Raw genomic sequence first — 17380 nt, 5'->3', positions numbered from 1 at the left:
AACTTTTTGTGTGTCAGATCTGTCAACGTTTCCTTTATGGCTTTTGGGTTTCTCTTTTCTTCCTCATGCAAATTATTAAAATAATCTCCGTTTTCTTTGTTCATAATTTTGCTTCAATAAAATAAAATCTTAAATAAGATCTTAAGTGAAAGATCTTTTATCTCCAAATGGCTAGCAATTTGGACTAAAAAATAAGTCTGTCCTTTTCCTCACTGACATAAATGCTGCCTACAGCATGTATTATTAAAATTTTATGTTTGTCAAGTTTGTTCCAATGATTGACCTATTTCTGCATCAGCACCACACTTATATTGTGGCTTTATATGTTCTAAAACCTATGTCGAGGGGAGGGTATAGCTCAGTGGTAGAGTGCATGCTTAATGTGCATGAGGTCCTGGGTTCAATCCCCAGTACCTCCATTAAAATAAAAAAACAAACCTAATTACCTCCCACAAAATGAAAAAATTACTAAAAAATAAAAAAAATTTAAAACAAAACATGTGTCAACTCTTCCATCACAATTCTTCCTCAAAATATCCTTGTGAATCACTCTTCCAAGTCTTTAATACCAGCTGGACAAGTTCTTCAAAAAGTCTTACTGAAATTTTTATTCAGATTGCACTGAATTTATAGGGAACAAAGGACAGTCATCTGTGCAATACTGAGTATTTTCATCCAAGAATACTGCTTACTTTCTCAGCAGTTACATCTTTTTGTCCTTTAGCAAATGTTAGTTTTATTGATATATATCTTGCATAATCTTGTTAAATGTATACCTGGATAGTTTATCCTCATTGCACTTTCTGGTGTGTGTGTGTAAACTAATTAGTAAAATTACTTGGTAAAATAATCAGTTTCGGGGTTGTATTTAGTTTCGGCATTGTATTTTCTAGGTAGACAATCTTATACCTTGTAAGTAACATTCTGTTGCTTCCATTCCCAATATTTCTATCTCATTTGCTAAGCCTCAGAGAACAATGCTGTAGAATTCAAGTGGCAGCTGATATTCTTGATTTGTTCCAGACCTTAATGAGAACAGAGAAACCAAACAGTATGAATTCTGGTGCAATGCAATTGATGACTACTTCCCAACCCTCTGAATTTCACCCTTATTTCATTAACCTCGCAACCCTACATTTTACACAACTGGAACTTTTAACTGCACCTACAGCACTACTGAAAGATGTTACTGTGCTCCAATGTTTCATTAAAATCAATGATTCTGATAGTTCTCTGCTAAGTACTTTACATCAAGTTAATAGTTTCCTTCTCTACAATACCTATGTTTTAAAAATACTTTGAATTGTATCAAATACATCTTCAAGGTATATCTTTTTCTTTTCACTTATAAGACATCCCTGCATATACAGTAATGCATTACTTTTAATATATAGTTAGACTTAATTTACTAATATTTTAGTATAGATATTACAACTTTAACTGTGAGAATGGTCTCTAGTGGTTTGTTTTTGTCTTGTTTTTGGCAGTTCTCTCTCCAGGTCTGGGCAACAAGGATATAATTTTGAACAATGAACTATGATGTCTCCTATATTCTGGAAAATTTTAAGTAACAAGAATTACTATTCTTCCAAATTTGGAAGAATGTGTATTGTGAGTTTTGTGGAAACTTCTGCAGAGGTTAATTTTTATTTTATTGTTTTATTTATTTAATGGAGGTGCTGGGGAATTGAACCCAGGACCTCGAGCAGAGGTAATTTTTAAATAGCCTTTTCAGTTTCTTGATTATCAATATAAGGATATCTGCTTCGTCTCTGGTAATTTAAACATTTTCACTGTATTTCTAGAAAAGAACCCATTTCACTGGGAGCTTTACTATATTAAGTTTTTCTAGGAATGGAATTTCAGAAGTTTTATGCGAGTGCAGCTATTTGCACTCTTACTAGTCCTTTTTCCTCTGCAAAAACCAAAGACACACACCATCTTTGGAGATTACATACAAAGAGTGAAATAGTGAAGAGAGCTGTCTAGGTCAGCCTGGAAGTCACCTGGATGTCGTCACATGCCCTCCATTTCCGTGAGACTAACTTTACAACTTATTAGAGTTGTACATAGCATTCGTTTCCAAAAAGTGTAACTGGTTGTATGGAAAACAGACTGCAGTGGGGCAAGCGTGGAAGTGAGGAGGTACAGGGCCATTGTAGGTGAGAGGGCAGCTTCAACTAGGGCAGTAGCAGTGGAGATGGTGAGAACTGGTCCAGTTCTGAAAACCTCTTAACAGGAGAGCCAAGAGGATTTACATATACAATGTACTTTCATCAGTAACATCACATTACAGGCAGATTCTCAATCAGGTACACCTTTTGCGGAGAATCACTATACTGACCTCAAGTTCTATGAAAATCAGGCTCACTGTTTTCATATTTGTGTATTCCCATGTACACTAAGCACAGTGCTTTGCAAATTTGTCAAAATTCATGCGCATGTCTGAAATAGAAAACAGACTTCTGGTTTCAGTTCTGACATGAGATTAACTACAATAAATAAGTCAACTATTGCAAAGTTTTGAGTCTTGTTACTCCAGAATTTTTCGTACAAAACACATGGGGACATGTTAGATATAAAAATTAATGTTTGGATTAGAACCTTGCTTCATTCAAGTGTGTTCCTCATGCTATAACACAACCCTTCAAAATCAAGCAAGTAAGTAACATTAACATGCTTCCTCAAAACTTATAAACTTAAGTAACAACTCAGAGCCGCTCCTACTAAACTTCTACAACGCAGCAGGTTCAATGCCCCAAAGAGCACAGTAGTACAACTGTGGCATCAAGTCCCACATTAAATGCAAATTTAAGAAGAGCAAACCAGAGAGTATTATTGGACTACCAAAACTCAGTAAGATTCTGTGTTATTTAATACACCTACTTCTCAACTCTAAATTTGCTTCTCAACACAGAAGTTTTTTTTTTTTTAAATTATGCCTGAGCTCCACTCAAAACCAATGAAATCAAAATCTCTGTGGAGCATCTATCTTTTTTTAAGATTCTCCAACAATTCTAATGTCAGTCAGAGTTATGAACCATTGCTTTAACAGAATCTTATGAAATAAAAAAAAAAACTTAAAAGCATGGCACACAAGAACATGGAGAATAAGTTAAAAACCAAAGGGCTCACCCTTTGCTTTCTAACATCTTTTACCCTTTGAAAGTTCCAAAGATTACTAACATTAGAATCTACATCATAACTGTGTCAATTAAGCAGTTAAAAAAAAATACACAAAACAAGGCCTGGAAAGATCTGTGTTACTTATCTAAAATCATCTGGTGTTAACAGTATTTTCCAATGGGGGAAAGCTGTCAGGTTTCAGGTGTAAAGCAATGCATAAACAATCACAGGGCATCACAGGGAGAGGGTGACAACTTCAGGCTCTAGTTTCCTGTGTCCAGGCCAGGAAAAGAGGAAGGGGAGAGAGAGGTGTGTCCATGGGAACGAGCACTCGTGCCCTGAAGGATAATTTTATTTGAACTTATTAATTTCTTTTTCACTCAAAATTGCAAAGACAAAGCAGCATAAAATATGGGGCAAAGGAAATTGGTCTTTCAGAATCTGTCTTCAAGATTTTTCTGATATAATAATCCTTCAGCCCTAGAGCTACTCAAAGATGAATTATGAAAATGATGAAGAAAAACTTTATTTCAAACAGGTTCAGTGGTATGTGTGCTACAGCAAAGGTGGGCTGTAGCAAACAGTTTCATTTTAAACCTGTACTGATATATAAATTAGACATTATTTGGTAGTGATTAATTTCTGGTAAAATGTAGACTCAATCCAACATTATGCCAATTTTTACATTTATTGTAGACCCCATTTATTTTAGTACTAGAGGTTAAATTTTCATCACCGAAAAATGAGAATAACCTTACAGCTACTACTAAGGTAATAAGCTGTGAAATTAACTCCTCACTATTGCTTTGAAAATACACCCCTAGGTTGTTAAGAGAAATTCCAACTTCATCCAAATGTATTATTTAATTCTTCAGTCATCATCTACTGTTGGCTTGATTGTCACTCCTCTTCTTATTTGACCCCAACCAATCAAACTGCAAAATGAAAATAAAAGAAACCATGAATTTTACATCCATTTCATTATCATTACCACACAATCACATGATATAACTAGTTTTACTTGCCTATCTGCTAAATCTGAGTATTTTCAAAACCCACTCCTCCAAAAAGAAAGCTCACACTATCTTCTTACATGCAGAGATGGGCTCTAGCTCGAATGAATGACAGGAAATGCAAACAAAAAGTTGCTACTATAAATATGTTCATCTTCACTCTATGAAAATATACCTATCTGTTCAGAACCACCAATGAAGAACCTTTCAGTCTGCCTAAGGAACCATGCTGATACACAAACCATCTCAATCTGATTTTTTAAAAATTTCATTCTCTTTTTCTCCTTGAAAAATAAAAAATTTTTAACCATTCAGAGCACCTCAACAAATCACAATGGACTTATCATGACCTTAGCTGGTAAAGGAAATTAAGAGAAGCACTAGAGGACTAGGTAGTCTATAAACAGATTACTCTCAACAGCAGAGGGACTTCTGCTCCCTCTTTCCAAGTCTACTCTAATCAATGACCAGGCTTTTTGAGGTCATTTAACCCGCTGAGGATTGTTCACCATTTTCTAATCACTATAGTCAAGCTCAATTCACATAAAAACCATCAGTGGATGCCAAATCCGGGAGGTGGGATTTGACGAGGAGCAGGCCATTTGCAGAGGCTCCCTGCAAGAGTGCTTATTAGTTTCAAGGGTAAAAAGATTAACTATATCATGGAGAAACTGGCTACCACCTTGACTGCATGGTCAAAATTAACCTCAGTAAGGAGGAGCAGTCAGATATGTCTCTGGATGTGATTCCCTGAGGACACGTCACCACCTACATGAAGAAGTATTCTAGCCAAGAAAACATGGCCTGAATCTAAACTTAGGAAATATCAGATAAACCCAAACTGAGGAACAGTCTAGAAAGTAACTAGCTTCTATTCTTCAAAACTGTCAATGACAAGAAACAAAGAAAGGATGAAGAAGTTCCAGATTAGAGATCAAAGAGATGTGAAAACTAAATGCAATGCATGATCCTAGACAGGAGGGACATTATTGGGACAAGTGATAAAATTGGAACATGGACTGTAGATTTCTGTATTTTATCACTGTTAAACTTCTTGAAGTGGTTCTATAAGAGAATATTCTTGTTTTTAGGAAATATACACTTAACTATTAACAGAGCAAGGGGCAACCTGATTCTCAAATGGTGAGAAAAAAGTACACAAACTGTCACATATAAGAATAATTTGTGTATCTAAGAAAAGGGAATGCAGTAGTTCTATGTGTAATTCTGGCAACTTTCTTGTTAAGTCTGAAATTATTTCCAAATAATATGTTTTAAAAAAGCCGAAGACAAGGGAAATACTGAACCTAAATTCACTGGTTTTTACACAGGCTGTGCCTATCACAAATCAGGGCTAGAAATGCAGATTTCAAAGTCATCCAAACGAACAGGTGAGAGTTAAAGGCAAAGTAACTGTGGTGTTCAAGGTAAAGTGTGTGTGTGTGCATATACACCACCAAAAACTTAAGAAAACTGATTGTGTGGGGGTTTTGTTTTTTGTTTTTTTTTGTTTTTACCAGTAACAAAAGGCTAATAAACTTACCGCCAGTGTTTCTCAACTCTTCGGCTAAGGGCAATTTTTTCTCCTACTTCTGTGCACACAGGATTAGTCAAAACAATTTTGCCCAAATCAGCCTTGACAGCACTAACTCTTCCTCCTGTTGACAGGGATCCTATGTTCACCATAAGCACTTCATTCTTAGACAGCTTTTGCACCTAGGGAAATAAATTTGGGAAAAATAAAGCCCCAAATCAAGAAAATGCTCTCCAAAAATGACCGCTTATTTTCCTACAACCTTGCCAACAACAGATGTCAGCAATTTTCCATCTCTGCCCACCTAATCTCACTGAGACTTTAAAAAAAAATCAGATGGATAATAGGAATTATCAGGGCACTGTCATATGTGACATACTGTTTCCTGTTTTGTTTTACTCTAAACTGACTGCCACATAGAAGTTTTCAATTTTCAAGAAGTCAAATTTATCCACCTTTTCTTTTTTCTTAATTCCTGAAAAGAATGAACCTCAAAACTGGTCTTAACATCACTGTCACTTTTTTTTAAGAACAGGAATTACAGAAAGCACTTACCTTTGCTGCTTTCTTGTCTCCTTCAGTGCGCACACCTAGAAGCCGTCTAAGCAGGAAATAGGAAATTTCCAATTCTGTGAAGATCTCAGGTAAAGCTCCAACCGCACCAAGTACCTGCCCCACCATTCTGTCAGCCCGGCACAAAGTGGGGTCAATTTTTGTTCCAACTCCTGATATAAAATACGATATATACAGTCTTAACTTTTTACGTCCCATAAAGCTATTTACCCCAAAAAAAAAAAAGGAGTCAAACAAGTTCAGCATACACATATACAATTTAATGTATTTTCGTACTCATGTAATAGCTACATAGATGTGACCAAAATACCTTTATCTGAAGAAACAGAATTATAAACTGACAGGTTAGAAAGGCATTTAAGAACAGAAAGATTCTCTCGATTTAAATTCTAAACAAAGGACAGAGATAACAGTCTAACTCAAAAAAATAAGTCTGAATATCCTTAATGAAGGCTGAAGACATATAAAATTCATGAGTAGTGTGCAGAATATTTGCCTGCCATTTCTCCCCTGGAAGGCTGATCAAACAGATGGCTTAAAGACTTTATTGATTCCTGGGATCCACTTCAAAGTATTTCAGCTGTATGTCTTTCAAGGAGAAGATAGAAGATATAAAGGTGAGGCAAGAATGGTAGAGTACTGATAACTGTTGAAACTGGGTGGTGGCTACATGACAACACACTACACTACATTACACCAGTCTCTCTACTTTGATGTTTGAAAAGTTCCATAAGTTAAGTGTTTAAAAAGTTTCCAAGGAGGAGGGCATAGCTCAGTACGCACAAGGTCATGGGTTCAATCCCTAGTACCTCTATTAAAAAAATGAATAAATATCCCCCCCAAAAAACCAAAACATTAAGTTTCTAGAGGTTCCTTGTTTACAAAAAAAAAAAAAGGATAAAATTATATACAGTAAACTCTTATAGGATACAACAGAAAAATTATACCAGAGAACACCAGAGAACAAAAAGACAAACTCCTTCTTCACCAAACATTTACTTCTTTAATCCAAAGTTACAGCACCTCTGACTAATAGTCACTGTATCTTGCCTTTTTCTGGGTATCTGGTAATACACTAAATTGTATGAGACCAGAAAATCTATAAATTATCTCAGTAGTTCCTATATAATAGAAATTATCTTCTTTTATTCCCACCTCAGTGTAACTATGGTCTGACATGATTCAAATGGCATATGTGGGTAACTTTCCACTTGTAAAACACACCTAAAAAACCACCACTCGCTACCCCAAAAACCATGTAAGTTAAAAAAAAAAAAAAGAAAAAAGAAAAAAGAAAAAAAAGAAAGTATAGTTAGGTATTTTAAGTGTTAGGTCATGAAACTTACTGTTACTGCTAGCCAGGGGCTACTTTATATAATTAAACCAAAATGTATTCTTCTTTAGGCTTAAAAATAATTTTTATAAACACATGAAACCATCTTATGCCCTAAAATCAACAGCTTAACCACATGTATGTCCCCCTACCTTGTTCAATTATTAAACCCAATTAAAAACCTATAATAAATTCTTATGGGCAATCCATTTCCTATGCAAAATACCATAAATATCCACAGATTAAACCCATAGAAATGAGAGGAAAATCCTTACCAATAAGCCCTCCTGGAGCAGCATACTGAAGATCATTATGCTCTGCGAAAAGCGACACAATTTTGGAAAAGATTGGTTTACACATGAGTTTTCCTTCACTATCTTTGGAAACAATACCAGGTCTGACTTCTATCTCCTGGCCCACCTATAAAAATATAAATAATTAATTAGAATCATTGTTGGACAACACAATTTTCATTACATATAAAAAGTTCTAATAGGAAGAGCATAAAACTGAAAAGGCAGCTCTTTCCCTATTTCTAAGATGACTATTTAAAAAACAAGATATGGAAGAGAGCTTCAAAACCAGAACTATCCAACTGTTTCTAACTACCTATCACCATATAAAATGTGCTCCATATTCACAGGAGCCTATACTCATAGAAGCCTATAAAGTTAGAGGTCAAACACATTCAAAAGACATCATAGTAAACAAAGAAATCTCTATCAAGTACTAGACACCATGAAAAAAAAATTATTTTCCAATTTGGAGTGTCCATACTATTTTCCTGATTAAGACAAGGGAAAACAAAAACAAAACCACAACAACCAAAATCCAGTTTACCTTTAATACTCCTTTTAGAATACTACCACCAGCCACGCCCCCCTTAAGGTCATCAACTTCACAGCCAGGCTTGTTGACATCAAAAGACCTAATGACTGAAAGAAAACAGAACAAATTAAAGTCAATTCTATTCACTTTAGTTTCAGAAAAAATATGATTTTGTAAGTTAACTTTTCTAAAATAGTAGACACATAAGATTTATACCACAGGGGTGACTTTGTGACAAAATCTTATAGTACTATTCCAACTAAATTTACTGCAGCCCTAATTATAATGGAAAAAATGGAAATCACTTAAAAGTTCATTGATAGGAAGCATATTATGGTACATCCATGGTAAGGAGTCGATGCCCCTGTTAAAATAGAATTTTAGAGCCATATGTAATGAATAACATAGAAGGATAACTCACATACTGCTAAAAGAAAAAACTAATTATGCATAGTATGATTTCACTTCCACAAACAAAAACTAAAACAAGAAACGTACATGTTTATACATGATGACATGAGCAAAGAGAAAGGTGCAGGAATAACAGACACCAATTGTTAACTCTGGTTACTTCAGGGCTACGGGGTGAGTAAGACTGTGGACTTTTTCCTTTGTGTACCTCTATGTTATATGACTTCTGCAACAAAAATTTAGTTTTAAAACTTCAAAAAACTCTAGGACTATGTGACCTGCACTGAGGTTCTGAGAGCAGTGACCCTTAACAAGGGGTATGTATCACCAATCACCTAAGAGAACACTTCCCACGACACACAGTGGGTCCTGGGTGAAGACTCAGAGGGGCTCAAATGTCTGTTTTGAAAAGGCTCCTACATCTATGTAGAAATCATGAGCTTAGATGATCAAATTATACCAGTATTGGTACTAGGAACTAAAACAAGTGAAAGGGATGAAAATTTTCATTAATGGTACAATGAAATCACTTGTATGGAAGTTCTAATATACTGTTCCTAATACATAATTCCATAGAATTTTTTTTCTTCTGTCAAGTCCAGAATATTCTTTTTTTTTTTTTAATTGGAGTATACTCAGTTTACAGTGCTGTATCAATTTCTGGTGTACAGCATACTATTTCAGTCATACATATACATACATATATTTGTTTTCAGATTCTTTCTCACTATAGGTTACTACAAGATATTGACTATAGTTCCCTGTGCTATGCAGAAGAAACTAGCTGTATATCTATAGTTGTATTCCTCCTTCTTGATCACATAACATACCATATACCAAGCACAAAAAGGTCAAAAGTTCCTTCTGTACTCAGGACTCTGCCTCTTATCCAGTAATGCAATCTAGCATTGCCAAAATAATCTAAGAATTAATTGATTTCAAAAAAAAATCTTATGAAGATTATAATTTCTCACCTCTGCAGAAAGAGGAAATATTAATAAACATCCTTAAAGGGGAATTACCAATGTGGAAAAAGGTCAGACCAATCCTATCACTTACCAATAAGTCGGGGTTCTGAAGTAAAGTCTCTTGGGGGTACTGGAATTTTCTTTACTATGTACTCACAGACAACTTCAATATTGTATTTTAGCTGAGCAGAAATTGGAATAATAGGAGCTCCTTCTGCTACGGTACCTATACGACAAAATTCAGAAAGATCAAAATTCTTCAGTTTTACAGAACCTGTTATTTACATGTTACAGGAAATAGTTACGATTACTACAAGAGACGCCTAAACATCCCCACAGATGCCACCAGCAGGTAGAAAGTAATTATTCTTTTCAGAAAGGCGTCAGTATTCTACGTTTGCTTTTACTCCTGAAAATGACTACTACTGTCTTTAAGGAAAACAAATGTCAAAATACATTAACAGATTTATTTAATATAACAATAATGATAAAACTGTTACATAAAATACCAACACTCCTGGGAAAGAGCACTTTACTAGCTGAAAGATTTCTAATAACATGTAATTAACACCCCAATAAATGTCAAGATAAAATTATAGACTCTGCTAATCAAAGACAGCTGGCACATATAATATTTGCTCCTTATTAATTATATGTCAAATAGGCTGGTCAAAGAAATGGACCAAACATAATTAGATTTTAATCAAAGTGACTTTTTTTGTTGTTGTTATGCTAGAACTGGGTTCACAGGAAGTCAACCTTTCTAACAAGAAAAACACGGCTAACAGAGGATCAAATGTCAACAATAAGGGAAGACACTATACCGCTAGAGAAAGCAATACTAAAAGATTAAATAAACCATTGTCAGTTCCAATTCTCAAAGCAGCTACTCAGTAAGAATAGCATCAAGACTTGACTTTTTTTTTTTTAAATGCCTTTGTTTATTTTACTATCACCAAGGAGGATTTTTATTAGACATTATGGCTTCTTACCTTGTACAAATGCAAGGATCTGGTCATACTGCTCTTTAGCCTGGCTTTCTTTTACCAAATCAATTTTATTTTGTAGAATCAAAATATGCTTCAGTTTCATGATTTCTATAGCAGCCAGGTGTTCAGAAGTCTGAGGTTGAGGACAAGACTCATTACCAGCTAGATGATGAAGAATAAAAAAGAAGCATGAGAGATAGCCAGAAGTATTTGCCAGGATAGGCAAATCCATAAGAGACAGACAAGAGATCAGTGGGTGCCACAGGCTGAGGGGAAAGAGGATTAGAGTGACTGCCTAATAGGTTCAGGGTTTCCTTTTGAGGTGAAGAAAATGTTCTGGAACTAGATAGCGGTGATGCTTGCACAACATTGTGAATGTACTTATTGCCACGAAATTGTACACTTTAAATGGTTAAGATGGTAAATTTTATGTTATGTGTATTTTACTACCAAATATATATATACATGGCTGACATCTAATAAAGGAAATGCTAGAATGCCCTAGCCCTATTCAAGGCAAAAGTCCTGGATCATTGTCAAGCATCCATCTTTTGCCCCTGCTTCATCCCGCATTCATTTGCCTGCATTCACTGGAGCATCCCAATCATTTGGCTCCCATTCCTGGTCCTAACCAAGAAGCTTGGAATCAACAAGTTTGGCATTTCAAGGTCTGTCCTCAGCTTTTGCTCAGATATAAGGTATGGCTGGCTCTATCCAGTCCTAGAGATGTTCTGGCCCAGTCAAGCTCCTGAGAGGCAGAGTAACTAAGGGGGGATGACACTTAATACATAATACAGTCCATGAATTTCAACTACTAACAGAGGCTACTCCCTAACAAGAGGGAAGAACACTAAAAATAACAGTTTACATTATAAAGAAATAGGCATGTTCTGTTGGGGACTCGAACAATCATCCTCCCTAAGGGTGATGTTTCAGGTGTCCTGTACTATATTCTCTTGGCATACTTTAAAAAAATTACATAGCATAGCAACAAGGTCTCTCAGCAGTTCACATAAGGGAAGTAACACAACCCTAGCCTTGAAAATCCCAATTCAGGTCTAGACCTCAGCACTTACTAAGATTTGCATCTAAATAAAACCATTATACACCAATGTTGCAGTAGACAGCTCAAAGACACATAACACAAAAAACATACATGTACTTTTACATGTAAATATAAAGCTAAAATGCACTGCCGACCTTTTCAGATACATACCACCATAAGAATTCTCACAGACATCAGGCCTAGGTCTATTTTGCTTAATATTTTGTGATAGCTGGTAGGCAAGGATGTCATCTTGGATGACACATTAGTTACCATTCGTCACATTTAGGTACTAGATAAGGCCCTTAAAGGCCTTAGTTCCCCTTTAAATATTCCATCTTGGACTTGACACAGAATGATTTGCCCAAACTAATTCTGACATATTTACCTATTAGCAGAAGAGCTGCATCCATCACCGCAGCACCGTTCAGCATAGTAGCCATCAAAATATCGTGGCCCGGACAGTCAACAAAGGAAACATGTCTAATAATTGAGAAATAACAATCAGCCCTAAGGTCAATCAATATTTCAATATGCAAGTTACAGATTTCATAAAATTAAATCTCTTTAAACACAGAATATGAATATTACATAAGAGTATGGAAATAATTCTTATTGCTATAAAGTCAAGTAGTTACAGGACTTGGTGCTTCTAGATCTCAGAAATAAGATTACCTATTAGCTCAATTCAGAAATAAATGAACAAACTCATAGAAAGAGACCAAATTTGTCATTATCAAATCTGTGGTCACCTGAGGTGGGGAGAGGGGGAACTGGATGAAAGCAGTCAAAAGGTACAATCATTCAGTTATAAGGTAAATAAACACTAGGGGTATAATGTACAATATGATAAATACAATTAACACTGTTGTATGTTATACAGGAAAATTGTTGACAGTAAATTCTAAGAGTTCTCATGACGAGGAAAAAAATTTTTTTCTATTTTTTTTAAGTTTGTATCTATAGGAGATGATGTTCACGAAACTTATTTCAATAATCATTTCATGATGTATGTAAGTCAAATCATTATGTTGTATACCTTAAACTTATACAGTGCTATATGTCAATTATCTCTCAATAAAACTGGAAGAAAAAATGAAATATGAAAAGAACAGCAGCAAAAAAGATTACCTACTGGCCGAGTAAAATCACTGCAGATCATTACAAAGCAAATGAAATCTATGTGTAGAAAGAGACAGAAATCCCCAAATCTAATCAAAGTAAATACAGTAAAAAGTGTATATTGGGAATGTTACTGATTTGAAAGCTAAAACAGTGTTAATAGAATGGGCACTGCCACGTGAAAAAATAAATTGCCAAAACTTTCTCTAGCATCTTGAAAAGTTGGAATTGCCAATCTGAAGTGGAAATAGCAGCAGTTTTAACAAAACTATGTATGCTACTCATTCAGAATCATTATGTTTAATAACAGAATGCTCACACTGTCATATTCTAAAATAGGGGTCAGCAAACTGGCCCACTGCCACACCCACTCGTGCACATCATTCTGCTTTCATAAGGCAAGAGCAGAAATGAGCAGTTGCAAAAGAGAACTTATGGCCTGCAAAGCTGAAAATATTTACTATCAGGCCCTTCACAGAAAAAATTTGCTGATTCCTGATAAGGGCCACAACAAGGGTGAGGCAAATGAGGCACTCGCCCCAGGTGCAAAATTTAAGGCGGTGCCAAAAAACCTGATAATCAAGACAAATAATATTTAAATATTTTTAAAAATCAAAATTCATGCCAAAAATTCCACAATGAACAAAATATCAAAAATTTAAATGAAAACAAGATCAGCAATGATGCCATGCAAAAACAAAACAAGAAAACCAGTGATAAAGAGGAAAAAAACAGTAATTTGAGCCTGTCTTTATTTTTAAAAATTATATTCTGGTATGATTTCTTTGCATTAATTTCAAAAAACACTGCATTAAAATACTATTTATCTTGATTACTGAAGGCCCTTTTTTTTCTTTTTTAAAGCTTTCTCTTTCCTCTTAAATTCTGGGCCTCATTCATCTCTCCCTAGTCTCAGCTCTGCCCGTGATCTAGAATTTTCTTGTGGAACATCCCCAACCCCCATAAACATCACTAGGTGAACATCAGTATCCTCTGATAAAAAATAAAGATACGCAATCATATTCAGAAAACAGATGGGTAACAAGCCCCATGTATTTAAGAGAGGTGATTAAGAATAGCTTTGTTTCTCTATCTAAGAAGTAGAAACAACACTGTTTAAAAGAAATTTAGGAAGCCTGGCAAAAAGAATCCCTTAAGTCCAATGATCTGTTTCCTTCCATTTCATTCTGCGTATGTGATACCTTTCCTTTGGAGAACTCTTCATGTAAGTATCTTAACATAGGTTTAAAAACTTCATTATGGACAATGAAGACAAAATAATGAAAAACTAAAGCCATTCAACAATTAGGTTCATTGTTTACTATCTCAGTTAAGTATTTCAAAAAGCACAAATCACAAGACAACAAAATGTGAAGTGCAGTGTTTTTAGCATGAAAGAAGTCACCTGACTAATTTGAAGTTCCCTTTGGTTCCTGGAATGTCTGTAGGAAATTCATCAGGTGTACTACTTCCACAGGATCTATAACATTCTGGCCGAGGACAACTTGGGTCATCAAGTTTATAAATCTAAAAGTTTCAATGAAAAAAAGATATGGATTTGTTATCTGCACATTCAACAACTAAAGTTAATTTCTAATTTCACTGTACACAGCTCACCTTAGCATTAGCATAGCCAAGTTTGATTGTAATATTTCTTTCTAGTTCATTTTTGAACCTGACAGTGTGAACTCCAGAAATAGCTTTAACAACCGTAGATTTCCCATGAGCTACATGACCAATTGTACCTATAGACAAAGTACAAAAAATTAATTCACATGCATTCAGTTACACCACATATTTTTTCAATTTGAGAGTAGAAAACCCAAAGTCACAACTCATTGTAAACATCAACGTAAAACCAAAGATGACTTCAATTTTTCCTCCTACACATCCTTTCTACAAAAGATTTATTTTGATAGAGGACTAAAAAGGACTTTCCATGGAGCTGACAACCTTGTTTAAAAACTATACTCAGCATATAATACAAGCTATCCATCTTATGTTTTTAATCACAGAAAAGAGAGCCTTCACATAAAATAAACACATGATAAAAAGTACTTGAAATCTTGTTATCAGGAAACTTTCCAGCATTTCCAGAGTGAAGTAAATAGGTATAAGCAGCCCTGACATAACAAAAAGGAATCCATGAAAACAAGAGAACAACCCAGGTTTAATTACAGTAATGCTGTCAAGGATAGCAAGTATCTTATAACTTTTTAACAGCCTCATGGTAAAGCCTTACTTTTAACTAGGTTTTACTGTGTTGTTTGTACAGTCTCAAATACCCCAAATTTACATTCAGTCAACATAACATCTCCTCTAAAGTTCTAGGTACCAATTAAAAAAAAACCCTCTACTTAATAATAGCTTATATATCAAACAAAACTTTCACACAAACTCTGCCCTTGCAATAATCCTGTGTGGCAAGTACAGTCGCACTTCCCCCATCTTTATTTTTTAAGTTATTCTATTTTATTTTATTTTTTTGTTTATGGGGGAGGTAATTAGGTTTTTAAAAAATTTATTTATTTTTAATGGAGGTACTGGTTATTGAACCCAGGACCTTATACATGCTAGGCACACACTCTACCACTGAGCTATACCCCGCCCCATCTTCAAACTGCTACATGAGTACATATCACTTTATGTTCTTGAACTTTTCAGATGTCTGTTCTTTTCTTTCCACCTGGTCTGTAAACTAGGCAATGTAAGGTGTAACATGGGTTCCCCCAAAAATCTAGCAGGTATTTTGTTCACAAGAGCTTAATACCTATTTCTTGAATATCTGCATCCTCATATGATTAAGGTAATCACACAAAGGTCAAAATTACTTGCTGGAGAGCAATCAAGTCAAGGTCTCTTAAGTTACTCTTATCTTACCTATGTTAATTGTGGCTTGTCTGCTGATAACTTCATGCGAAAGTGGCGTCAACTTGGTAACATCCTGCAATCAAATATTTTATTTTTATTTTATTTTATACTTAAAATTTTTGAAATATGTTTTATAATGTTAGTCCCAGGTGTACCGCAAAGTGATTCAGTTATTATACACATACATTCTTTTACAGACTCTATTTTATTATAAATCACTGTACATAAGACGAATCACAACTGTGACTACATTTACTCTCTTCTACTTCTAAAGCGCTTTTCCTGTACAAGCAATCTTGGACTCTGATGACTGGGAAGCTCTAAAAGTCCTTCATCGTTACACAAGACTACACCTCCACTCACTATGGGAGACACGGACGCTGGAGGTCCCCCAATCTTGAGAGCATTAGCACTGAGGATAGTGTAGACACTCACTTTCCAGACCTTGAAAAGTGAAAAACCTTCATGACATTTAACACTGTGACATTCTGGCCGAATCATTCAGGAAGCTCGAGGCCCCACGATTTCACATCCCCACACCCAGCTCGCAGACTGGCAGAGGCGCGTGGGGCGGCGCGAGCGCAGTTTAGGGCGCCCGGCTCCACGGCTCCCTACCCCATGCTCCCGACAGCCCGGCATCGCCTCATCTCAAAGCCTCCATGGAGACCCGGCAATCCTCACTCCTGAACTCACTCAGCATCCTCCCAGAACGATGCCTTACCAAAGTGGCGAGATCTTGCCGAGAAAGGTGCGGCTGCCCTAAAGTCACACCAGCCTCACCCCCCGCCATCTTGCCCGGAGAGGAAGGAAGTCGCCCCGGCAGCTGCCTGACCGTACGCAGGCCCCCTTGTGCCAGGCGGGGCAGCGGAGGCGGGAGGGCCGGCTAGGGCCCAGCCCTGGGAAAGGAGGATGCCCACTGCAGCAGAGGCTTCACTGCTTGGACTTTTCTTCCCATGGATTTGTATACTACCTGCTGGCAGGCTGACTAGAAAATACAAGGCCAAGTTTCAGGATCTATTCGTGGCAGACGTGTTGTATATTTGTACAGGCAACGCTGAAGGCAGCCCCACAAAAGGCCCCTTCCTAGGCGGGTGATGCAACCGATGCGCGCGCTGGCGGGGGTGTAGCTATTTCCGTTTCCCGAGGGGATGGCCGAGTTTCCCCGGGCCTGGGAATCTCATCTGGGGTGTGAGGCTAGACGTTGGGAATATCCTTCTTAACCGATCTCCATAATTTAGTAAGGCGAGATCGGCTCCAGATCCGGCCAGCCTGTGACGGTGCTCTTGGCCAGGAGGTGGCCGCACACTGAGCTGGCGGGCGGCGGGGAGGGCGCCCTCGCGCGGAGGTTCAGTGGTCCAGGGATGGCACAAGCAAAGTCTCTAACTTACTCTCGGAGAGAGGTTTCTAGAGCTAGGGAGGTGGTCCGTAGTATCGCTAATGGAGTTAGCATAGGATAGAAGCTAGGTGTCGTGGGAGCGCCCAAAGGGGTTTTTAAAAAAAGCTGATCCGAGAAAATCCACTCCTTCAGTGGAACGATTACCAATGAATCAGTATTTTAAAACGTAAA

At 36.5% G+C, this 17380-nt stretch overlaps 1 protein-coding gene and 1 non-coding gene across 2 annotated transcripts; one reads left to right on the top strand and one right to left on the bottom strand.

The window, feature by feature from the left end:
- Positions 1-346: 346 nt before the first annotated feature.
- TRNAI-AAU (transfer RNA isoleucine (anticodon AAU)) lies at positions 347-419 on the top strand. The gene has a single exon. It is a non-coding gene; the product is annotated as a tRNA-Ile (tRNA).
- Positions 420-3636: 3217 nt separating this feature from the next.
- EIF2S3 (eukaryotic translation initiation factor 2 subunit gamma) lies at positions 3637-16829 on the bottom strand. The gene is made up of 12 exons (XM_006213009.4): positions 16535-16829; positions 15823-15886; positions 14560-14687; positions 14348-14469; positions 12209-12303; positions 10779-10937; positions 9878-10012; positions 8420-8514; positions 7855-7999; positions 6229-6398; positions 5683-5855; positions 3637-4061 (listed from the first exon to the last, which is right to left on the bottom strand). Exons 1-12 carry the CDS (start codon positions 16601-16603, stop codon positions 3998-4000), a joined length of 1419 nt encoding a protein of 472 aa, XP_006213071.1. The 5' UTR covers positions 16604-16829; the 3' UTR covers positions 3637-3997.
- Positions 16830-17380: the final 551 nt, after the last annotated feature.

This window comes from Vicugna pacos, chromosome X, assembly GCF_048564905.1.
Source record: "Vicugna pacos chromosome X, VicPac4, whole genome shotgun sequence".
Lineage (NCBI taxonomy): Eukaryota > Metazoa > Chordata > Mammalia > Artiodactyla > Camelidae > Vicugna > Vicugna pacos.
Note: the sequence above shows the minus strand (reverse complement) of the source record. Positions and strands in the feature narration are given on the sequence as shown.

Excerpts from the sequence above, each read along its gene's own strand:
- EIF2S3 (XM_006213009.4), bottom strand. The coding sequence starts at position 16,603 with ATGGCGGGGGGTGAGGCTGGTGTGACTTTAGGGCAGCCGCACCTTTCT. Across the intron at positions 12,304-14,347 it reads GGGAACTTCAAATTAGTCAG|ACATGTTTCCTTTGTTGACT; the intron begins GTGACTTCTTTC and ends CTCAATTATTAG. Across the intron at positions 8,000-8,419 it reads TTCTAAAAGGAGTATTAAAG|GTGGGCCAGGAGATAGAAGT; the intron begins GTAAACTGGATT and ends ATATTTTTATAG.